This window comes from Microcaecilia unicolor, chromosome 7 (assembly GCF_901765095.1).
Source record: "Microcaecilia unicolor chromosome 7, aMicUni1.1, whole genome shotgun sequence".
NCBI classification, from domain to species: Eukaryota; Metazoa; Chordata; class Amphibia; order Gymnophiona; family Siphonopidae; genus Microcaecilia; species Microcaecilia unicolor.
This window is the reverse complement of record NC_044037.1, coordinates 263,547,797-263,573,917: the sequence shown is the minus strand read 5'-3', so window position 1 is coordinate 263,573,917 and position 26,121 is coordinate 263,547,797. Positions and strand designations below refer to the sequence as shown.

General features: G+C 43.0%; 1 protein-coding gene across 1 annotated transcript in view; it reads right to left on the bottom strand.

The window, feature by feature from the left end:
* Positions 1 to 26,121, bottom strand: part of LRP1B (LDL receptor related protein 1B) — a 1,639,960-nt gene that overhangs the window by 64,905 nt on the left and 1,548,934 nt on the right. Inside the window, 2 exon segments of the mRNA XM_030210865.1 lie at positions 747 to 921; positions 21,191 to 21,352. Of these exon segments, the coding sequence (XP_030066725.1) occupies positions 747 to 921; positions 21,191 to 21,352 (337 nt within the window).

Below are 26,121 nucleotides of genomic sequence, written 5' to 3'. Positions count from 1 at the left end.
TTGCTCCATGTGGTCAATCAGTGAAGGAAATTCTGGGATCTTTTGTGTAGACATGCTTTCCCCTAAATTTAGTGCCTTATTTACAAGTCTATATTGTATTTTCCCCCAGGGGGAGGGGCAGGAAAGGGTATATAAATATCTAAAAGTAGAGGAAAGGGCAACAATCAAGCATAAAGTATTGAGAGAAAAGACCAGGAAAGTGTATTACAAGACAGTAAAACTGATACTGAAAAGTGCTTTAACATTGAAGAATAAGATACAGGCCATCAATCAGCTTATGATTTCTGTACTTTCATATAGGCTTGGAATTGTAGACTGGCCTCTTAGATACCTTGAAAAAAATATATACTTACAAAGAAGAAAACTCTTCCATGTTCCCACAGTATGCCATGATTTTCAATTTCTAGAGCTGAAGGAGGAATGGGCCTCATAGAAATATATTATACATATAGAGCTATCATCAAGGTCTTCCAGTCCTATTTAACAGCATCAATAGATCCATGTATGCAAAATGTACTGAAGTATGAGGACAACTGTCCATAATCTAGTTCTATCATTAAACTTAAGAAGGCTGATATTTATTTCTTAAAATATTTTGGACCTTAAAATGATCTTATGCCTCTTATTTACAGCAAGTTCAATTTCTACTGACCAAAATCTTCCAACTCCGTAGCCTAATTCATAAACAATAATATCATAATACTTGCTATATCATCATCTTTAATAAAGACTGCATGCAAACTTACTTGCAACTTATGTCACTGCTGTCTTTGTCTATGATGCATTGTCCCCCATGGCATCTTAAACATTTGTCCACTTCACATTTTGGTCCTTCGTACTGCACAGGACACACACACTCTACAGATTCATCTTCAGAAATGGTGCAGGACTCAGAGTTTACACAGTAGTGGTGGCATATATCTGCAGGGAATATACAACTATACTGAGTCTCCGAACAGAAATGAAATTGATTTTATTCAAAACTTACTGTACTAATTTTGCATTATCAGTTAATTTATAAATAATTCAAAAGTGTTTAAGTATAGAAATCTCTTCTGTGTAATGACCAGATTAATCAGTGTGATAATACAAGTGAACTGTTAGTGTAAATTGCAGTAAACAAAGCAAACATTTTTATTTATGGCTCAAATTTGATCAAGGCAGAGAACAATAAAATAGGGATTAATATACAGTTTATAATACAATAATACAGTTTAAACCCAAACTGTTAGCCCACTAACAGAAACCATTCCCAACAAAAGTAGCATCTGCAAAGCACTCAGGCAAAATCCATTATCTGCTTCTAAAATAAAAAGTTGGGAAATAATTGGTATTAGGATATAATATAATATGTAGAGAATCAGATGCAGAGTGGTTAAACTACTGGAGTCTGTACGCAGGGATGTTGAAGGTATTTAAGCAGATTTTATGTGGAACTTGAAAAAATGATATGGGGTCTTTTCCTCACCCGAGATAGAAACCATTCTCTTTGTATAACCATAATAATTCCTAGTCAATCTTTTCTTTGATTGTTTTATTATTCTGTTTTCTCAATATGCATCAAAGTGGATTACAATAAAAAAATAGAGTACATAATACAAACACCAAAATAATCAAATGTTTTATAGTCTAAGCAGTGTAAGACACCATGGCACCTATGAAATGATGGGGTCATTTTATAAATCATTTTCTGCATATAAACATGCACAAAACTCACTATAAAATTGCACAGAGGTATACACTTGCAAAAGATAGGTACACAGGATGGAGATCCAAGATAGCGGCAGTGACACTACTGTCCTTCTGAAACTTCAATTTTTTTTAACTTTATGTTGAAAATGTTGACCATGTGTTTTCCTTTCAGAGGTTCGGTCACTGGTTTCAGCAGGTCCCTGGAATCCTTTGTATAGCATCTGGGGATCCAGGTGACAGATTTCAGTATTTAAGTTGTCCTGAGTTAGGCAGGAGGCTCAACATCATTTCTTGGGGTTGATACATCATTAAATCCTAATCAGTGGCTTGGGTGAAAATTTCCCTGTAGTCTTGGCTACTGTGCTGTGAGATGACAACACTAGCAGTGTTGTGCCCAGGGGAAAATGCTACTCATGAGATTTCCTTTAGGTGTAGCTCTTGCAGGAACAACCTGGAGGTGGTGTGACAGTTGGATGACAAGCACCCAAGCAGCTGAGAATAGCCTGTGGTGAAGGGCTGTCTGAACTGTGGAACTATGGAGAGCAGAGACACATGGAACTCCACAGACATGTCAATGTTTTTTTTACACATGTAAGTGTATACCCTGTCCATGCTTTGCTCAACTCTGAGGATTGATTGGTAATTGTTTGTACTTTTTATTTCCCTTATGTATTATCTCTGTGAGATATTTTGTTGTACAAGTTTGATGCTTGATTATGGTTGCCATGGTTATAAATGTTTTATTACTGTTATAATTTTGTCCTTACTTGCCTTCAGTTTTTTTATTTCTGACAACTGTCAATAAAACAAGAATATAGTGCTAAATGTATGTCTATTAGTAGGAGGAACAAATACAAACTTTAAAGGAAATTCAAATTATTATTAATCTCTTTTTGACTGATGTGTATTGTTTACATATTGCCACAAGGCTCCGTGGGGCAGACATTTGAATTGTTTTTGTCAGTCTGGAACATAGCATTTAGTACTTACATATCACATAACTAAGTGAAAATGTAACACAGTTATATTTTGGTCAACTGTACCTTCCTGTCTGTTTTTTATGCACAGCTGTTTTCAGAAAATACTAGTTGTAATCAACTCATTTGGTGAAAAGTGCAGTGCTCTTTTATACTGTAGGCAAATAAAGAAGTAAGATGACATTTTAGGAGTAATTCCATAACATAGGCATTGACATATAGCGAAAATACTTACCTGTAGCAGGTATTCTCAGAGGACAGCAGGCTGATTATTCTTACATGTGGGTCAACATCCGTGTCGGCCCTGGAATCAACATTTTGCAAGAGCAAAAACAAAACAGACTGATTTCCCTCCCACCGCGCGGGTGCATACCTCAGTTAAATCAAACAGCATAACAAATAACAAATTACAACTCCAAAGGGGAGGAGGGAGGGTTTGTGAGAATAATCAGCCTGCTGTCCTCGGAGAATACCTCCTACAGGTAAATATCTTCGCTTTCTCCGAGGACAAGCAGGCTGCTTATTGTCACATGAGGGGTATCCCTAGCATCCAGGCTCACTCAAAACAATGAACATTGATCAATTGGACCTCGCAACGGCGAGGACATAACATAGGTTAACTTGAAACTATATACAGCTAGCTGAGAGTGCAGCCTGGAACAGAATAAAAAAGGGCCTAGGGGGGTGGAGTTGGATTCTAAACCCCAAACAGATTCTACATCACTGACTGCCCAAACTGACTGTCGCGTCGGGTATCCTGCTGAAGGCAGTAGTGAGATGTGAATGTGTGGACTGATGACCATATTGCAGCCTTGCAAATCTCTTCAATGGAGGCTGACTTTAAGTAAGCCACTGACACAGCCATGGCTCTAACATTATGAGCCGTGACATGACCCTCTAGAGTCAGCCCAGCTTGGGCATAAGTGAAGGAAATGCAATCTGCTAGTCAATAGGAGATTGTGCGTTTTCCGATGGCGACTCCTCTCCTGTTGGGATTGAAAAAACAAACTGGGCAGACTGTCTGAAGGGCTTTGTCCGCTCCACGTAAAAGGCCAATGCTCTCTTGCAGTCCAAAGTGTGCAAGCTGCTTTCTCCAGGGTGGGCATGAAGATGGAGAAAAATGCCGGCAAGAAAATTGACTGGTTCAGATGGAACTCCGACACCACCTTCGGTAGGAACTTAGGGTGTGTAAGGAGAACTACTCTGTTGTGATGAAACTTTGTATAAGTGCATGCACTACTAAGGCCTGAAGCTCACTGACCCTACGAGCTTAAGTAACAGCCACCAAGAAAACGACCTTCCAGATCAAGTACTTCAGATTGCAGGAATTCAGTGGCTCAAAAGCAGCTTTCGGCAGCTGGGTGAGAACGACATTGAGATCCCATGACACTGGCGGAGGTTTGACAGGGGGCTTTGACAAAAGCAAACCTCTCATGAAGTGAACAACTAAAGGTTGTCCAGAGATCGGCTTACCCTCTACACGCTGATGATGGGCACTAATCGCACTAATCACACTAAGGTGAACTCTTATGGAGTTGGTCTTGAGACCAGACTCTGACAAGTGTAGAATGTATTCAAGCAAGGTTTGTAAAGGACAAGATAGAGGATCTAGGGCCTTGCTATCACACCAGATTACAAACCTCCTCCATTTAAAAGAATAACACCTCTTCCTGGAATCTTTCCTGGAAGCAAGCAAGATCTGGGAGACACCCTCGAAAGACCTAAGGAGGTGAATTCTAAACTCTCAACCTCCAGGTCGTGAGAGCCAGAGACTGGAGGTTGGGATGTAGAAGTGACCCCTCTTTCTGAGTGATGAGGGTTGGAAAACACTCCAATCTCCACGGTTCTTTGGAGGAGAACTCCAGAAGAAGAGGGAACCAAATCTGATGCAGCCAGAAGGGTGCGATCAGGATCATGGTTCCACGGTCTTGCTTGAGTTTCAGCAAAGTCGTCCCTACTAGAGGTATGGGAGGATACGAATACAGAAGGCCTGTTCCCCAATGAAGGTGAAAGACATCTGATGCTAGTCTGTTGTGGGCCTGAAGCCTGGAACAGAACTGAGGGACCTTGTGATTTATCTGAGTGGCAAAAAGATCCACCGAAGGGGTGCCCCACGCTTGGCAGATCTTGCGGGCTACACCCATGTTCAGCAACCACTCATGAGGTTGCATTATCCTGCTCAGCCTGTTGGCCAGACTGTTGTTTATTCCTGCCAGATAAGTGGCTTGGAGAAACATGCCATGTCGGCATGTCCAAAGCCACATCTGGATGGCTGCCTGACACAGAGGGCGAGATCCAGTGCCTCCCTGCTTGTTGGTGTAATACATTGCAACATGATTGTCTGTCTGAATCAAGATGATTTGGTTGGACAGCCGATCTCTGAAATCCTTCAGAGCGTTCCAGATCGCTCGTAATTCCAGGACTTTGATCTGAAGACCTGTTTCCCAGAAGGACCAGGTACCTTGTGTGTGAAGCCCATCTACATGAGCTCCCCACCCTAGGAGGGATGCATCCATCGTCAGCACTTTTTGTGGCTGAGGAATTTGGAATGGCCGACCCATGGCCAAACTGGATCGGAATGTCCACCACTGAAGAGAATTCCGAAATTCAGTGGACAGTTGGATCACAACCTCCAGATTCCCTATGGCTTGACACCACTGGGAAGCTAGGGTCCACTGAGCTGGTCTCATATGAAGATGTGTCATGAGTGTTACATATACTGTAAAGGCCATGTAGCCTAACAGTCTCAATATCTGTCGAGCTGTGATCTTCTGAGATTCTTGAACTATGGACACCAAGGACAGGAGCTTGTTTGCCCTTGTCTCAGGAAGATAATCCCAAGCTGTCTTCATGTCCAGCAGTGCTCTAATGAACTCCGATTTTCGGACAGGAGTGAGATGGGACTTGGAGTAATTTATTACGAACCCCAGTAGCTCTACCACCTGAATAGTCATTCACATTGACTCAAGAGCACCGCCGTCGGAGGCGCTCTTTACCAGCCAATCGTCGAGATAAGGAAACACATGTACTCCCAGTCTGAGTAGCGACACTGCATAAGTACATAAGTAATGCCACACTGGGAAAAGACCAAGGGTCCATCGAGCCCAGCATCCCGACCACGACAGCGGCCAATCCAGGCCAAGGGCACCTGGCAAGCTTCCCAAACGTACAAACATTCTATACATGTTATTCCTGGAAATGTGGATTTTTCCCAAGTCCATTTAGTAGAGGTTTATGGACTTGTCCTTTAGGAAACCGTCTAACCCCTTTTTAAACTCTGCCAAGCTAATCGCCCTCACCACGTTCTCCGGCAACGAATTCCAGAGTTTAATTAAGCGTTGGGTGAAGAAAAACTTTCTCTGATTTGTTTTAAATTTACTACACTGTAGTTTCATCGCATGCCCCCTAGTCCTAGTATTTTTGGAAAACATGAACAGACGCTTCACATCCACCTGTTCCACTCCACTCATTATTTTATATACCACCAGACACTTTGTAAACACTCTGAGCGCAGACGCCAGGTCAAGCCCTTATGTCTAGGATGGGACACATCCCCTCTGTTTTCTTTTGCACAAGGAAGTACCTGGAATAGAATCCTAGCCCCTTTTCCCCTGGTGGAACGGGTTCGACCACATGGGCCTCTTAAAGGGTGGAGAGTTCCTCTGAAAGTACATGCTTGTGTTGGGAGCTGAAAGAATGAGCTCCCGGTGAGCAATTTTGAGGTTTGAATTAAAGATTGAGGGTGAATCCTAACCGGACTATTTGAAGAACCCACCAGTCAGAGGTTATAAGAGGCCACCTTTGGTGAAAAAATATTAACCTCCCTCCAACCGGCAAGTTGTTCGGCATGGGTACTTCTACTGAGGCTATGCTTAGCTGGAGCCAGTCAAAAGCCCGTCCCTTGCTTTTGCTGGTGAGGAGCAGGGGCCTTAGGCTCACGCTGTTGATGAGAAAGAACGTGGTGGGGCTGAGCCTGAGTAGGCTGCCAGGAAGCTGGGGTTTACCTATGCCTAGCATAGGAATAAGGAGCACTTCTCTTCCTCCCAAAATACCTCCTAGATGAAAAGGTTGTAGCAGAAGGCACCCAGTGGGAGAATCCATAGCATCATTATGCTTCTTGATCTGATCAACAAGATCCTCTACTTTCTCACCAAAAAGGTTGTTTCCCCCCTCCCCCCGGCAAGGTACATCCGCCATCTGCTGCTGGACTGAATGATCCAGGTCAGAGACACGCAGCCATGAGAGTCTGCCCATCACTATACCTTGAGCAGCGATTCTGGATGCCACATCAAAAGGGTTGTAAGCGCCCCTGGCAGGAATTTACAACACGCCTTCTGCTGCCTGACCACCTGGCGAAAAGGTTCGGCCTGCTCCGGAGGGAGGGCATCAACCAAGCTAGACAGTTGCCTCACCAAGTTCTGCAAGTGTACGCTCATGAAGAGCTGGTAGGACTGGATACGGGCAGCAAGCATAGTAGGCTGATACATCTTCCTCCCAAAAGAATCCAAGGTCCTAGCTTCTCTGCCTGGGGGCATCGAGGCATAGTCCCTAGTACTCTTGGCTCTTTTGAGGGCGGAGTCCAACACCATGGAATTGTGGGGTAGCTGAGACCTGATCAACCCAGGTTCACCATGGATCCGATACTGGGAATCAGCTTTCTTCAGGATCACGGGACCAGACAGAGGGAACAACCAGTTCCGCATAAGGACTTCCTTCAGTACCTTATGTAAAGGAGCCGTCACAGCCTCCTTAGGTGGAGAAGGATAGTCCAGGACCTCGAGCATCTCAGCCCTGGGCTCATCCTCAACCTCCATAGGGAATGGAATAGCCGTAGCCGTAGTCTCCTTTCAGGCGGAGGGGAAGGTTCAGAGGGAATCCCATAAGACTCATCGGAAGAACAGTATCTGGGATATCCCTCTGACTCCCACGAATGCTCTTCTTCAGTATTGGATAATACCTCTCTTAGGGAACTCTGAGACTGAGCCTGCCTCGATGCCGAGGATCGACATCCTTGATAGTGATGGCAAGAGGCCGATGCCCACATGGACTGCTGCAAAGCTTCCTCCACCGACATCGAAAGGTAGTCAACCTGGGTGACAGCCAACACCGGTGCTGCAAGAACAGAGACCTCACCATAGGTGAAGGGACAGATGCCGCTGTAGTACGTGGTACAGAAGGCGCAAGTACCCCCAACACCGAAGCAGACGGGTGCAGCATTCCTTCCAGAAGCTCTGGAAGCAGGGCCCAGATGCGCTCGTTGAGAGCCGCCATCGGAGAAGGCTGCAGGTTCGGTGGAACAGCCGGTGGCAGAATCTGCTGAGGCTCAGGTGCAGGTAACGGACAGCTAAGAGACTGTCGCATCGGCACTTCCTGTATAGAGGGGAGCGGTCCTCTCGGCACCGATGCTTCCCGGGTATCGAATCTCTTAACGCCCCGGCACTGTGTGTTGAAGGAGATCGATGATGGTGTTTCTTCACCTTCGCTCGATGCCCGTCATCGAGACTCCTCAATACTGACAAGGACGACGTGGAATCCTCACGTCTACTCAGAGTCGGGTCCGATGATAGTCGGTCCCGGGGGGACTGCATAGCAGGAGGCCTCGAGACAGATGGAGACCCACTCGATGCCTCACTGCTCCCAGCCATTACCTCTGCTCCTGACATCGATGCCTCCCTCGATGTCGATGCTGACCTCGGTACCGATGTCGATGTTGATGTCGAAGGACTGGACCGAACCCCAAAAAGTTTCTCTCGCTGGGCTTCTCGAGCCAAGCTTACTGATTACTTTTACTGATTACTTTTGCTGAGCTGACGCTGTAAAGTCACGCAGGGGGAATGTCCTTGAGACAGCCCATGTGGGGAGAAACGTGCATGTCGGACAGATGATCCCATGGGTCCGACAAGTGCAACAAATTTAAAAGTTTAAAAAGATAAGTTGAGCTAATTTATATTTATATTCTTTAAAAATATGAGAGGAGGCTTTATATAAAGAACCGGTGAAGAGTGTGATGTTATTTAAATCGCTTTGATCTTTAAGGGATAGCGATTAACATCACTGAGGTTCTTGTGTAATGCCTATATAAGACTCTGGAAGATACTTGATTTAAAATTAGGCTGTGTATGATGTGAGTTATATGTTCTGGAAAAGAATTATTGAAGGAAATTAAATCTGGACTGGACAGTTGGTATTTCTAATTGATGCAAGATAAATATCCAGTGGAATTAGTATCTATTTTTGCATTAGTATTTAGTATATTTACCCCAGGAAGTCATCTCACTTGGGGCTAATTATCAGGCATAACACTGCTTCTCAAATGCCTTAATAAAAGTTGCCTGAGTCCTGTTTCCTAAGTGGTTTCTGGCCAAAGCTGGATTCCAACAGGCAACAGCACTTGCAATCACACTGCAGCATTAACAACTTACATTGAGAATTGTTTCCAGCAAAAATTGTTGACTGGGGCTGTATTTTTGGACCTTAAAGCAGCATATGACATGGACTGGTATATTCTGCCCTTCTGGTTCACCCAACTGGCTGAATCATTGCTGTGTGGCCAGATGATACAAGCACCCAGAAGACTAGTGAAATGGTATCCCAAAGAGTTCTATGCTGGTCCCCAACCTGTTCAGCTTGTACATGCATGATCTCCCAGACATAGAGCTGGAAATTTGTATATGTTGATGACATCTATTGTGTTGTACAGGGCCACACCTTCATTAAACTGGAATGTGCTTTCAATGATGATATAGCAAAATAGGCCGAGTACTGCCGTCACTAGCACCTAAAACCAACTGTCACCAAGCACTTTGTTTAAGGTGCCAAAAGAGGAAACAGCAATCGTAATAGACAGCAAGAAAAATATGAACCCTTCCAAGTATACCAGGGTTTTACTCTGGACCATACATTGATTTACCATGAACACCTTTTAAAGGCTACAGGTACACTGAAAAACTAAAATAATCAGTTGTTCAAACTAGGGGCCCCTCTTGGAGTGCCAATTCAGCTACTTTATATATGTCAGCCTTGGATCCTATTATGATGATTTCCTCTTCTATCCAATATTGAACCTTCTGTGCTGCATCAAAGGGCTGCGATGGTGAAGATATACAATCATCCTGACTGGGGCCTGTTCAACAACATCTCACAGATGCCAGCATACTATCTTACCTCACGACATCCACATTGAAACACAGAATTCTCTGATATAGCAGCTAAGTGGAGAAAGAACTTGAAATTGGTCAATGAATCCATGTCTATTAACCTACTGTTCAATGGTTGGGATTTAATCTCCCCCATCACCAAAATATCCTTCCTTAGCCACTTCTGCTCAGAATAGAGTCACTGCAGAGCCTATCTCAAAAGATGGGGAATGGCACACAGTGATCTGTGCAATTGCAGAGAAATACAAACCATGCATGGGGGAATTCTGCCCAAATTATTGAAAATTTGGCACACTATTTAAAAATTCTTCAAAATTCTGGACATTGGAAGACCTTGGTCAGGAATAAGAGGAGCAGCAATGATGCCACGCGTTGCCCCTTCCACCCTCTCCTTTGCACATTCAGTGAACATCAGCTGCTCTCTCCCCTTTCCTTGCAGAGTTTGTACAGCAGGAGAAGGAGTAAGTTGACTCCCTTCATGATCACTTCCTCCTCCTCCTCCGCTGGCTTAGGCCTGTTTCTGTGAATCGCACAGGCCTCCCTACAGCTCTGTGGTTCACATGAACAGTCTGGTCTAAAGCTGGCAAAGGAGGAGGAACTGATCTGATGTGCAGCAGTTCACTTCCTCCTCCTGCCATGCAATCACTGCAGGGGAGGAGAGAGACCCGGTGCCGCTATTTCACAGAATATTGCATAGTAAGTGCAGAATTCTGTGCTGTGCAGTGGTGCAGAATCCCCCCAGGAATAACAAACAATGTGTCATGTCATTGGGGTTTGGTAGCACTTCATAGGGCCGATAAGACTGTCTTTAGCTAGATGACTACACATGGCATTGTTTGCACATGATAATAACAACAAATTAGTTGTTTCCCCTATGGAGATGTGATTAAATATCAGAACAGTGTTTATGTTTTTATGAACCTTCCTGGTTACGTATTGTTCCTAGGTGGGAGACGGGTTAGACTTCCAAGAGGATACTACTGTAATGATTGAGTCCTACTGGACATTTTTGAAGTTTGGAGGCATAGTTCTCCCTGATTATTGAAGATATCTTTTAATATATCTTCTTATGGTTGTGCTTTGGCCCCCTCTTAATCATAGGCTATTAATTAATCCTATCATTGGAATTGTTTTACTTACATTATTTGTTTCCTACTATTTCATATAAGATTGATTGGTATTCACCTTTCTTGTATCAAGATTCTCTTGACATATTTTTCAGTTAAGGAAATAAGTGCTGGTTCTATTACCTGGATACCACAGAATTGTTTTTAACTTTCCACTGGATTATGATTAAAAAACAGCTGTTAGAATCTGAAGCAGGTTATAATTGACGTAGTTCTGGTTTTCTTTCAACCTTGCAGCCATGTTAACTGTATCTAAAATCTTATATCTTAAAAAGTCTTTGCTTAAAAAACAAAGTTTTAAACTCTAACATGCAATCCTTGCCTAATGTCCCCAAAATGACCCTGAAAATATTAACTGAATCAAAAACCACAGGGTAGGATCACAAAAACAAGATGAATTATGGCTCACAAATAAGTTCACTGTCACAATCTATGGGTCACAAGTTTTGCTTTAGCCCATTACACACTGTTCTTTAGTCAGCTCAGGAAAGTAAACTAAAAAGAATTTCTGTTTGAAAGTCTACACGACCTTTAAAAGCTTAATGAGTCAAAATATGGAAGGCAAATGATGCGTAAAGTGAAATACCTATTGTATTAATCCTAAGGGAAATGGGGAGTAATAGACCAGCCACAAACACATAATATGCAAGTGAAACCAGTATTTTGATAAGTAATTCAGGAACTATGACACCAATTGATACATACAATATTCATTATCACAAATTTGTATGTTAAAAAAAAAAAATCTAAGTATTGATTGCTCCATTCAACAACTGGTTGCACACTTCCACAATGCACTACTAATTCACCCTTCTTGGTTCTTCAATATAAAATTGAATTCCTTTGTTTTATTTTATGTTAAACGGTAAAAAATAATACATTTTTTTGTTATTATATTCTTGGCAAACAACAGTCAACTGGCTGGTTGCCACAGACATGGAAAAGTGCATTAACACAGTATCATAGTACTTGATAACAGTTAAAGACTGAAGTGGCCCCTCCGGTCTGCTGAAAAGGTGGTTAGGATTGTAACTGCTACCTAGTGCAGGTTATAATTGCTGCACCATGCACATTACTCCCATATTGCTCTAGAACTGTAATTGTACTGCTCTTTGGATTTGAAATGCTCAGTGCTTAGTTTTATCTTCTTACTATTTAGGGATCTGCAGTGCATATCCCACTCCTTTTTGAATACCATCACTGCTTTTGTCTCAACTACCTCCTCCAAGAGGGTATTCCAGGCATCTACCACTATTTCTGTGAAAAAATACTTATGCTTCTCCGTAGTCTACCTCCTTGTATTCCTTTGGAAAGGGTATTTTCTTATGCATTACTGTATTCACATTTTAAAATATCAGTATCATACCCCCTTACCTTTCAGGTAATACATATGTATTTAGGTCCTCATTGGGCTCATTTTCAAAACAGAAGAACATCCAAAAAGTGGCATAAAGCAGCATTTGGACGTTTTTCTCACAAAAACGTCCAAATCAGTATTTTCAAAACCAAATTTTAGATGTTTTTCTTTGAAGTCCGTCAGAAGTGCGTCCAAATCTCAAAGGGACGTATCAGGGGTGTGTTCAGGGCGGGACTTGGACATTCCTGAGACTTAGACCTTTTTCAGTCATTATGGAAGAAAACAAAAATGTTCAAGGCTAAAACTAAGATGTGTTGAGCTAGACCTGTTTTTAGAACGAATAAGGCACAAAAAGGTGCCCTAAATAACCAGATGACCTCTGGAAGGAATTAGGGATGACCTCTCCTTCTTCCCCCAGTGGTCACTAACCTCCTCCCAACCCTCCAAAATGTGATGAAAAATATTACTTGCCAGCCTCAGATGTTATACTCAGGACCATTAGAATAGCATGCAGCTCCCTGGAGTAGTCTAGTGGTGGGTGCAGTGCACAGCAGACAGGTGGACGCAGGCTTCTACCTCCCCCTACCTGTTACACTCATGGAGGAATCTATGAGCCCTCCAAAACTCACCAGAAACCCACTGTACCCACATACAGATGCCCCCTTCACCCATAAAAATTATGGTAGTGGTGTACAGTTGGGGTAGTGGGTTTTGGGGGGGCTCAGCAGCCAATTAAGGGAGCAATGGTCAGATGCTCCCTTAATTAGCCAGGATCAGGTGACCCTCAGGGGGAGGAATGCTGGCTTCGGCCTAACCCCTGGTAAGCCTTTTCTTGGTTGAGAGGTGCCCAGCTCTCCCACCGGTTGCCTTCTCAGGTGCCGTGGAGGACTTGCAGCTCATCTGCATATCCTCGGAGCCTTCGCCGGAGTGACTCCCAGGTCCGTTCCGATCCACTCGGGGCCTCTGCTCAAGGTGCCGCGCGCCGAAAGCTTTCCTTCTAATAAGTTCTGGGAGAAGAGGATATTTCTCTGGTAAGTGAACAAATTTTGCTTGTGCTTTCGGAACTTGAAGATTGGGGTTTAAAGGAGGAACTGTAAGTTAGTGATAGGCTGATATCCTTAATACTTTAGCAAGTTTTAAATTACGGAAAAACTCAAAAAACACTAAGATGGAGTCAGCAGTCCAGCAGCGAGAGGGGTGCTATCCAGTCTTTTGCATTGAGTGTCACATGTATGATTATCTCCCAATTGGTGAGGTGTCATATGTGTGTGCCCGATGCAAAGAGCTCCTAGCTCTCAGAGAACGTGTCCGTTCTCTTGAGGCTAGAGTAGCAGACTTGATGGAGCTGAGGGAGACAGAGAGGTACATAGAGGAGACCTACAGGGATGTTGTAGAGAAGTCCCACCTCCAGTCAGGTAGCCCCTGTGCTACCTTGGAGGAGGGAGGTCTCCTAGAAGGAGAGCATCACCCTGGTGAAGTAGGAAGTACTCCTGTAGCCAGGACCTGCCCACCAGGGGATGTATTATCCTTTCGCACCGAGGATATATCTCCAAATGTTGCCCGGGAGGGAAAGGTTAGGACAGCTGTTGTACTTGGTGATTCGATCATTAGGCATATAGATAGCTGGGTGGCTGGTGGACGTGAGGATCGCCTGGTGACTTGCCTGCCTGGTGCGAAGGTGGCGGACCTCACGCGTCACCTAGATAGGATTTTATATAGTGCTGGGGAGGAGACGGCTGTCTTGGTACATGTGGGTACTAATGACATAGGAAAATGTGGGAGAGAGGTTCTGGAAGCAAAATTTAGGCTCTTAGGTAGAAAGCTGAAATCCAGATCCTCCAGGGTAGCATTTTCTGAAATGCTACCTGTGCCACGCGCAGGGCCCAAGAGACAGGCAGAGCTCCAGAGTCTCAATGCGTGGATGAGACGATGGTGCAGGGAGGAGGGCTTTAGATTTGTTAGGAACTGGGCAACATTCTGGGGAAGGGGGAGCCTATTCCGAAAGGATGGGCTCCATCTTAACCAGAGTGGGACCAGGCTGCTGGCATCGGCGTTTAAGAAGGAGATAGAGCAGCTTTTAAACTAGAAATGGGGGGAAGGCCGACAGTCGCTCAAAAGAGCATGGTTCGGGATAAGGTATCTTTCAAAGATATCACCATAACAGGGAAGATAGAGTATCCTGATAGTGAGGTTGCAAAAGAGATTGTAGTAGATCGGGTATCTTTAAATAACAATAAAAATCAGACAAAAGATTGCCAATTAATACTGTCAAGTACTAAGCATGATGTACTTAGAAACAACAAACATAGTTTGAAATGTCTATATGCGAATGCCAGGAGCCTAAGAAATAAGATGGGGGATTTAGAATATATTGCACTAAATGAAAAATTAGATATAATAGGCATCTCTGAGACCTGGTGGAAGGAGGATAACCAGTGGGACACTGTCATACCGGGGTACAAATTATATCGTAGTGATAGGGTGAATCGGATTGGTGGAGGGGTAGCATTGTATATTAACGAGAGCCTTGAATCAAATAGATTGAAAATTCTGCAGGAAACAAAACACTCCTTGGAATCACTGTGGATTGAAATTCCATGTGCAAAGGGGAAAAGGATAGTGATAGGAGTGTACTACCGTCCGCCTGGCCAGGACGAACAGACGGATGCGGAAATGTTAAAGGAAATCAGGGACGCAAACAAACTGGGCAACACAATAATAATGGGGGATTTCAATTACCCGCATATAGACTGGGTTAATGTAACATCTGTACACGCAAGGGACATAAGATTTCTTGATGAAATCAAGGACAGCTTCATGGAACAGCTAGTTCAGGAGCCGACAAGAGAAGGAAAAATACTAGACTTAGTCCTTAGTGGTGCTCATGATCTAGTGCAGGGGGTAACGATATGAGGGCCGCTTGATAACAGTGATCATAATATGATCGGTTTTGATATTGGCATTGAAGGAAGTGAAACTAGGAAATCAAGTACGCTAGCGTTTAACTTTAGAAAAGGTGATTACGACAAAATGAGAAAAATGGTGAAAAAAAGACTGAAAGGAGCAGCTCGCAGAGTAAAAAACTTGCATCAGGCATGGATGCTGTTTAAAAACACCATCCTGGAGGTTCAGGACAAATATATTCCACGTATTAGAAAAAAGGGAAAAAAGACTAAACGTCAGCCGGCGTGGCTAAACAGTAAGATAAAGGAAATCATTAGAGCCAAAAAACAATCCTTCAGAAAGTGGAGAAGAGAACCAACTGAAAGTAACAGGATAGATCATAAGGAATGCCAAGCCAAATGCAAAGCGGAGATAAGGAGGGCAAAAAAGGACTTTGAGAAGAAATTAGCGTTGGAAGCAAAAATACATAGTAAAAATTTTTTTAGATACATTAAAAGCAGGAAACCGGCCAAAGAGTCGGTTGGGCCGCTGGACGAAAATGGTGTTAAAGGGGCGATCAAGGAGGACAAAGCCGTAGCGGAGAAATTAAATGAATTCTTTGCTTCGGTCTTCACCGAGGAGGATTTGGGGGGGACACCGGTGCCGGAAAGAATATTTGAAGCGGGGGAGTCGGAGAAACTAAACAAATTCTCTGTAACCTTGGAGGATGTAATGGGTCAGTTCAGCAAGCTGAAGAGTAGTAAATCACCGGGACCTGATGGTATTCATCCCAGAGTATTAATAGAACTAAAAAATGAACTTGCGGAGCTACTGTTAGAAATATGCAATCTGTCCCTAAAATCGAGTGTAATACCGGAAGACTGGAGGGTAGCCAATGTTACTCCAATTTTTAAGAAGGGTTCCAGAGGAGATCCGGGAAATTATAGACGGGTGAGTCTGACGTCGGTGCCGGGCAAGATGGTGGAGGCTATTATTAAGAATAAAATTGCAGAGCATATACAAAAACATGGACTGATGAGACAAAGTCAGCACGGATTTAGTGAAGGGAAGTCTTGCCTCACCAATCTAATGCATTTTTTTGAGGGGGTAAGCAAACATGTGGACAATGGGGAGTCGGTTGATATTGTATATCTGGATTTTCAGAAGGCGTTTGACAAAGTGCCGCACGAAAGACTCCTGAAGAAATTGCAGAGTCATGGAATCGGAGGTAGGGTATTATTATGGATTAAGAACTGGTTGAAGGATAGGAAGCAGAGAGTAGGATTGCGTGGCCAGTATTCTCAGTGGAGGAGGGTAGTTAGTGGGGTCCCGCAGGGGTCTGTGCTGGGTCCGTTGCTTTTTAATGTATTTATAAATGACCTAGAGATGGGAACAACTAGTGAGGTAATTAAATTCGCCGATGACACAAAATTATTCAGGGTCGTCAAGTCGCAGGAGGAATGTGAACGATTACAGGAGGACCTTGCGAGACTGGGAGAATGGGCGTGCAAGTGGCAGATGAAGTTCAATGTTGACAAGTGCAAAGTGATGCATGTGGGTAAGAGGAACCCGAATTATAGCTACGTCTTGCAAGGTTCCGCGTTAGGAGTTACGGATCAAGAAAGGGATCTGGGTGTCGTCGTCGATGATACGCTGAAACCTTCTGCTCAGTGTGCTGCTGCGGCTAGGAAAGTGAATAGAATGTTGGGTGTTATTAGGAAGGGTATGGAGTCCAGGTGTGCGGATGTTATAATGCCGTTGTATCGCTCCATGGTGCGACCGCACCTGGAGTATTGTGTTCAGTACTGGTCTCCGTATCTCAAAAAAGATATAGTAGAATTGGAAAAGGTACAGCGAAGGGCGACGAAAATGATAGTGGGGATGGGACGACTTTCCTATGAAGAGAAGCTGAGAAGGCTAGGGCTTTTCAGCTTGGAGAAGAGACGGCTGAGGGGAGATATGATAGAAGTGTATAAAATAATGAGTGGAATGGATCGGGTGGATGTGAAGCGACTGTTCACGCTATCCAAAAATACTAGGACTAGAGGGCATGAGTTGAAGCTACAGTGTGGTAAATTTAAAACGAATCGGAGAAAATTTTTCTTCACCCAACGTGTAATTAGACTCTGGAATTCGTTGCCGGAGAACATGGTACGGGCGGTTAGCTTGACGGAGTTTAAAAAGGGGTTAGATAGATTCCTAAAGGACAAGTCCATAGACCGCTATTAAATGGACTTGGAAAAATTCCGCATTTTTAGGTATAACTTGTCTGGAATGTTTTTACGTTTGGGGAGCGTGCCAGGTGCCCTTGACCTGGATTGGCCACTGTCGGTGACAGGATGCTGGGCTAGATGGACCTTTGGTCTTTCCCAGTATGGCACTACTTATGTACTTATGTACTTATGGGAGCAATTTATGAAGTCCACTGCAGTGCCCCCTAGGGTGCCCTATTGCTTTCCTGGGATGTCAGGGGGACCAGTGTACTAAAAATGCTGGCTCCCCCTACATCCCAATGGCTTGATTTTGTGCGTTTTTCACTTGGATGCTTTTTTTTTTAATGGACCAAAAACTAAAACGTCCAAATTATGAAACCTTCTATTTTTGAAAACAAAAGATAGACATTTTTCTTTTTTGAAAATACAAAACATACAAAGTCGGACTTAAATGTCATACCGAAAATGTCCCTCTATGTCTCATCTCATATGTCTTCTACTGCTGATTCCCATACTATTCTGGTTGTCCTCCTCTGTGTTTCATTATATTCTAAAATGTTCCGCTCACTGTTCAAAGCTCATTTGTTTGCTTGTGCTTTGGAGGCTTAAATTGGGATTTGACCTGAGACTACATGTCCTGTGTAAAGTCTGTATGCTTTGGATAGTTGTGATTATTTCAGGTAAGAAGATTTGTTAGGAGGATGCCTGAGGAGTTCTCTTGTATATTTGCCGTTTTGTTTTGCTTGTTTGAGCTATCAGCTTTCTATCACATTACTAGAGTTCTTTTCTACTTTTCAGTGTTTTGTTTGGAAACTGTTGTGCCCATCTTTTCAGATTTGGCAGTATAGCAATTACTAATAAACATTGCAAAGAGTAATATAAAAGGGTGAATGCCTTCTGGTGCATAGTCAAAAATGTCCTTTCCCACTCTTGAAAATTTTTGCTAAGATCTAGAAATATCCAAACTTTCTGACCAAGGAATAAAATGTTATACTTTAAAAATAAAGTTTAAAAATACACTAATAAAAGGGAACATAAAAGACACTAGGAACATTGTTGTCTATTACTTTCTTCATCCCTAGAGTCTTCCAGAATTTGAGTTAACTTCAGTTGTCTGCAGAGATATCAGATGTTAAAGATACCATGCAGCATCTTTCACCTTCTTCCCCCTTGGCAAAAGAATAGCTTTAGCAATCAGAAGAATATTTTCCTGACTAACCTCCAAGTTTTCACAGTGACACCTTTTAAAAATCTCCAAAAGTTCAACTAATGGGACTTTGGAATATGAAGAACCCTCATTTTGGTCTGGCCCTAAACCAACACGCACTAACATTTAGAGGGATATTTTTGATATGACGTCCAAATCTGATTTTGGACGTTTTGCTTAAAAACATCCAAAGATCCAGTGCCACACATGGTAATTTTTGAACCAGAAAAGCACCTATCTTTTTGGATAAAAAATCCCCCTATTTTAGATGTCTTTGTGCTCAGTGCGTCTTTAAGGGCCATTCTGAAACAAAAAACATCCAAGGGAAAATGCAGAAAAATAAGCCATTGGGATGTCTGTGGGCCAGCAGTCCTACTAGACTGCAGTGGCATAGCCACAGATGGGCTTGGGTGGGCCAGGGCCCACCCATTTATGGATCAGGCCCACCGAACAGTAGCACATGTTTAGTGGTAACTGGTGGGAATCCCAAGCTCCGCCAGCTGAAGATTTCCCCCTGATGGTAACAAAAACGCTACTCTCCACGGCACCGGCACCTGCGCATGCTCAGTTTTCAGTGCATTACTGCTGCCAAGGTGGAAAGAAGCGTTTTCCCACCAGCTGAGATTTTGTTTTTTGGAGGGGGGGGGAGAGAACACTTGGTGCCCACCCAATTCTTGCCTAGGTCCACTCAAAATCTGTTGTCTGGCTACGCCCCTGATAGACTGGACAAACAGACATCCCAGCAGAGCAGTGGATCAGCCTAGGGGGCACTGCAGTGAATCTCATATAAAAAGTTCCAGGTACACATCACATCATAACCCCCAATATATTGTATGGTGAGTCCTCCAGGAATAGCAACAAATGTACTGTACCCTTATGCCTGCAGGTGTTACCTATATGTAGGTTCAGTAGTACTTTTTGTTTTTGGGGGGCACTCACACTTTCCACTACAAGTGCACTAGTTGGGATATGGGTCTCCTTTTCTATAGTCCACTGCACCGACAACTAGGCTACTCCAGGGACCCACTTGCTGCTGTAATAGGACTGTCCGTAACATTTGAAGCTGTCATAGAGCCTGGTATGTACTTTCACCTCTTAGGGGGGTGGGAGGGTGCCAGTGACCACTGGGGATTAAGGGGGGACATGCCTTTATCCTTCCAGTGGTCATCCGGTGAGTTTGGGAACCTTCTTGGCACTTATTACTGAAATAGATCTAACAAAAAATGTCCTATTTATTGTCTTGGATTTTTTACAATGTAGATTATTGCAAAAAAAAAAAAAAAAGGTCCAAATCATAAGCTTGCCCTAGTCCCACCCAAAACATGCCTCCAACATGCCCCCTTAAGATTTAGATGAACTGCATAGAAACACATCTTAAAAATGAGTTTCAAAAATAGCAATTAGGATGTTTTTGCAAAAACAAAAAACGTCCATCTGCAGCTTTGTGCCATTTTTTGGGGATGTTTTTCTGTTTTGAAAATGAGACTTTTAATGTGATGCCTTAGCAGTTAACTTATGATAGTTTCTGTGTTAACAATGACTGTTGAATAAGGCAGAGAATGATGAGGATTACACTTTATAGTTACTGTGAAGTAATTGCCACAGATGAACTCTTAAGGTGACAGATGACACAGCACAATTAATACCGATTAAAAAGGTATAGCTAAATACATCATGCTATCTGCAATGCAGCTAGCATATTTTAAAAATTTTCTATGTTAATTGAATGGGAAACTGCTGGCAACAACCCATCATTTTACTCAGTTCTCATTTTACAGTTCTCATGTTAATTTTGTCAATTAATATGTGGTAAACAGCAAAATCGTACTACACTTTAACAAATAGAACCCTTAGAATATATGGGAAAAAAATCTTAGAACATCTGGTCCTGAGTGTCTTGTTTTTAGTTGCTCATTTGCTATTTCCATATTGTTCTTCAAACAATAGAGTTCAGGAGAGAAAGAAAACCACAATGACTCACTGAGGAAAGGCTAAAAAGGTTATGGCTGTTCAGCTTGGAAAAGAGATGGATGAGGGGAAATATGATTGAGGTCTACTAAATCCTGAGTGGTGTAGAATGAGTAGAAGTAAATCATTTTTAATTCGTTCCAAAGGTACATAGACTGGGGAACACTCGAGGAAGTTACAAGGAAATACTTTTAAAACAAATAGGAAGAAATATGTTTTCACTCAATGAATAGTTAAGCTCTGGAACTCTGGGTTTAAAAAACGTTTGGACACATTCCTGGAGGAAAAGTTAATAGTCTGCTTTTGAGACAGATGTCATAGATTGGTAGCTTGGAATATTGTAACTCTTTGGGATTCTGCAATCTTGCTACTCTTTGGGGTATTGCATTGAATCTTGGTACACTTTGGGATTCTGGAATCTTGGTACTCTTTGGGATTTTGGAATGTTCCTGCTAATTGGGTTCCTGCTAGATACTTGTGACTTTGCTTGACCACTGTTTGGAAAACAGGATAGTGGGCTAGATGGACTATTGGTCTGACTCAGTATGGCTACTCTTATGTTCTTAAGGTTAAAAATAAAAGCTATTTGTTACTGTCAACACTACTTACAGTATTGACATCGGTCTCCAGTGTACTCAGGCATACAACGACAGTAAGGCTGATTTCCAGCTGTAACACTGCATGTTCCTCCATTCTGACAGAAATGATCACATACTTTTTGACCACAGTTGGATCCTGTGTATCCCAATGTGCAGCTGCATGTTGGTCTCCCTATTAAATAAAAAGCACAAACAGTTGTGGGAGAAAGGTATTTGTTTAAAATTCTATTTAGTGATAACAGCTGAATACACTTTTGATGTACATAGGCCCCTAGTTATGAAAAGAGTAGTAAGGTTATGCATTTTGCACTCAGTAACTGCCAAAAATAATGCAGAGTAATTCTATAAGCTGGGGTCTAGAGAGACACACTACTTATGTGCATCAAAGGCACCATTAACAAACAAGTGCCCATAGGGCTCATTTTCAAAGCACTTAGAAATATAAACTTCAATAGGTTACTATCAGGCTCATTTTCGAAAGAGAAGGACGCCCATCTTTCGACACAAGTTGGAAGATGGACGTCCTTCTCACAGGGTCGTCCAAATCGATATAATCGAAAGCCGATTTTGGATGTCCCCAACTGCTTGCTGTCGCAGGAACGGCCACAGTTCAAGGGGGGGTAGCGGAGGCATAGCGAAGGCGGGACTTGGGTGTGCCTAACACTAGGACATCCTTGACCCATAATAGAAAAAAAAGGACGTCCCTGAGGAGCCCTTGGACGATTTTACCTGGTCATGTTTTGCTCACGATCAAGGCACAAAAGTTGTCTGAAATGACCGAGGACCACCAGAGGGAATCGGAGATGACCTCCTGTTACTCCCCCAGTGGTCACTAACCCCTCCCACCCTCAACAAATATCTTAAAAAATATTTTGTGCCAGCCTCAGATGTCATACTAAGGTCCATGACAGTGCATGAAGGTCCCAGGAGTACTGAAGTGCACTTCAGACAGGTGGACCCAGGCCCATACCCCCCTACCTGTTACATTTGTGAAGGAAACAGCAAGCCCTCCAAAACCCACCAGAAAACCACTGTACCCACATCTAGGTGCCCCCGTTCATCCGTAAGGGCTATGGTAGTGGTGTACAGTTGTGGGTAGTGTGTTTGGGGGGCTCAGCACACAAGGTAAGCAAGCTATGTTCCTGGGAGCAATTTCTGAAGTCCACTGCAGTGCCCACTAGGGTGCCCGGTTGGTGTCCTGGCATGTCAGGGGGACCAGTGCACTAGAAATGCTGGATCCTCCCATGACCAAAGGGCTTGCATTTGATCGTTTCTGAGATGGACGTCCTTGGTTTCCATTATCGCCGAAAATCAGAAATGACCAAGTCTAGGGACGACCATCTCTAAGGACGACCATCTCTAAGGACAACCAACATTTCAAGATTTGGATGTCCCTGACCGTATTATCGAAATGAAAGATGGACGTCCATCTTTTTCGATAATACTGGTTTCCCCGCCCCTGCATCGGGATGTTTTGCAAGGATGTCCTCATCAAAACTTGGACGTCCCTTTTGATTATGCCCCTCCATATAACTTTATAAGTGCTTTGAAAATACGCCTCTGTGCGCATTAGGTACTATTTTATAAGGTGGTGCCTTAGTGCATTGCACCTAATTGCAAGGGGGCATACACAGTTAGGCACTATTAAACCTCTTCTAATTGCAACTCTCTATGTATAGGACTTTGAACAAAGGATCTTCACCGTCTACAACTAGTTCAAAATACAGCTATTAAGTTATCACTGGCCATAGGAAATTCGATCATGTCACTTCACTTCTCAAAGCTGCACACCGTCTTCCACTGTCACACTGCATAACCTATAAATTGCTACTTCTTATCTACAAAACCATTTCTTCAGGAGAACCGGCTTATTTATCTCATTTTCTTATCCCATACTACCCTCCTCGTGCTCCTCGATCAGCACAATAGCATCAGCTCTTTGTCCCATCTTTCTGAGCAATCCATTACGATACTATACGTCAGTCTATTTTCTCAGTTCAAGGCCAAAAACTTTGGAATAAATTACCAGTTCAACTAGATCTTATTGCATTAACACACAGGAAAGACCTCTATGTTAACTGTCAGCCCATTTGCACTCATTCTATGCTCTAAAAATTATTTTTTGCATTATTGAATGCAAAAAGTTAGTGTACAAATTTAACTGGCAACATGAGCACATACTAACTGTTAGCATACGGTAAATTCCCACTTAAACAGCTAATGCAGCTTAATAAACAGACCCTAACACAGATATTGATAAAGTAAAAATGTTTCCTACCAGCCACATTTTTTTGATAAATTACATTTCCTATTAACAACCTCTTTAGCCCAGTAGCTATTCCTTGACTCTTAATCATGCATAAGAACTTTGTATTATCATTATTCATAAGTAGCTAGTATTATTCATATACAGCACTGTTGACATAGATAGAACTATATGTAGTTAATAAAATATTAACATAGTCAATATCTATCAAATCTTTTATAAACTTTATTTGAGCTTATAGGGCCAAATTCTATAAGTAGTATCTAAAAGGGCTGAAAATGTAACATGCTTAGCACAATTCTATAAGGGGTATGTGTCTTTTATAGAATCACACTTAGTGCATAACTGCGCCTAACTGTACATGCCTGCAATTAAACCTGCTAAGAGCAGACCTAGTTGTAGATACAGTGGGGGAAATAAGTATTTGATCCCTTGCTGATTTTGTAAGTTTGCCCACTGACAAAGACATGAGCAGCCCATAATTGAAGGGTAGGTTATTGGTAACAGTGAGAGATAGCACATCACAAATTAAATCCGGAAAATCACATTGTGGAAAGTATATGAATTTATTTGCATTCTGCAGAGGGAAATAAGTATTTGATCCCCCACCAACCAGTAAGAGATCTGGCCCCTACAGACCAGGTAGATGCTCCAAATCAGCTCGTTACCTGCATGACAGACAGCTGTCGGCAATGGTCACCTGTATGAAAGACACCTGTCCACAGACTCAGTGAATCAGTCAGACTCTAACCTCTACAAAATGGCCAAGAGCAAGGAGCTGTCTAAGGATGTCAGGGACAAGATCATACACCTGCACAAGGCTGGAATGGGCTACAAAACCATCAGTAAGACGCTGGGTGAGAAGGAGACAACTGTTGGTGCCATAGTAAGAAAATGGAAGAAGTACAAAATGACTGTCAATCGACAAAGATCTGGGGCTCCACGCAAAATCTCACCTCGTGGGGTATCCTTGATCATGAGGAAGGTTAGAAATCAGCCTACAACTACAAGGGGGGAACTTGTCAATGATCTCAAGGCAGCTGGGACCACTGTCACCACGAAAACCATTGGTAACACATTACGACATAACGGATTGCAATCCTGCAGTGCCCGCAAGGTCCCCCTGCTCCGGAAGGCACATGTGACGGCCCGTCTGAAGTTTGCCAGTGAACACCTGGATGATGCCGAGAGTGATTGGGAGAAGGTGCTGTGGTCAGATGAGACAAAAATTGAGCTCTTTGGCATGAACTCAACTCGCCGTGTTTGGAGGAAGAGAAATGCTGCCTATGACCCAAAGAACACCGTCCCCACTGTCAAGCATGGAGGTGGAAATGTTATGTTTTGGGGGTGTTTCTCTGCTAAGGGCACAGGACTACTTCACCGCATCAATGGGAGAATGGATGGGGCCATGTACCGTACAATTCTGAGTGATAACCTCCTTCCCTCCGCCAGGGCCTTAAAAATGGGTCGTGGCTGGGTCTTCCAGCACGACAATGACCCAAAACATACAGCCAAGGCAACAAAGGAGTGGCTCAGGAAGAAGCACATTAGGGTCATGGAGTGGCCTAGCCAGTCACCAGACCTTAATCCCATTGAAAACTTATGGAGGGAGCTGAAGCTGCGAGTTGCCAAGCGACAGCCCAGAACTCTTAATGATTTAGAGATGATCTGCAAAGAGGAGTGGACCAAATTCCTCCTGACATGTGTGCAAACCTCATCATCAACTACAGAAGACGTCTGACCGCTGTGCTTGCCAACAAGGGTTTTGCCACCAAGTATTAGGTCTTGTTTGCCAGAGGGATTAAATACTTATTTCCCTCTGCAGAATGCAAATAAATTCATATACTTTCCACAATGTGATTTTCCGGATTTAATTTGTGATGTGCTATCTCTCACTGTTACCAATAACCTACCCTTCAATTATGGGCTGCTCATGTCTTTGTCAGTGGGCAAACTTACAAAATCAGCAAGGGATCAAATACTTATTTCCCCCACTGTACTTACAGTTAAGCATGATTCTATATGTACGTGCATAAAATTAAGGAACACCCTTGGAATGCTCAAACAAACACCCCTTGCCACACCCCTCAAATTGTTACACACTTTAGGAATTATATGCAGATCATTATAGAATATGATATGCATGCAATTCTAATTAGGGCCCATTAATGCTGATAATTTGTTGTTTTCACCAATTATCAGCACTGATTGGCTTGCTATTCAATTAAGTTACACACATTAAATTGGGTGCACGCTCAATTTAACAAGCAGAACTCTAGGTGCCATATATAGAATTTGGTCACCATTAAATAAAGCTCATGGAGGCTAATGCATTAAGGGAGCTGTTTACTAAAGTGTGGTAGGTTTTTGCACTATTGCACCTTAAAGCTTGTACAATAAATGCTGACAACATGCCTAAATTATATCCTATATTCACTGCACAGGACAGACACTTACTGCACATGCAAATAATGTGGGTGAACCTCCCTACAATCCAGCCCCCCAAGAAAAGAAACCCTAAACAGGCAAACCCCAGGATCATCCCCCCAACAGGTACCCCCAAGATCAGCATCCACACCGGAATGCTCACCACTACCATACCTGGACCCATCCTCTGATCCCCATAGGACTCACCCAGTGCTCACTGTTATAGTCCAGGGGGCTGGGAAAGTAGT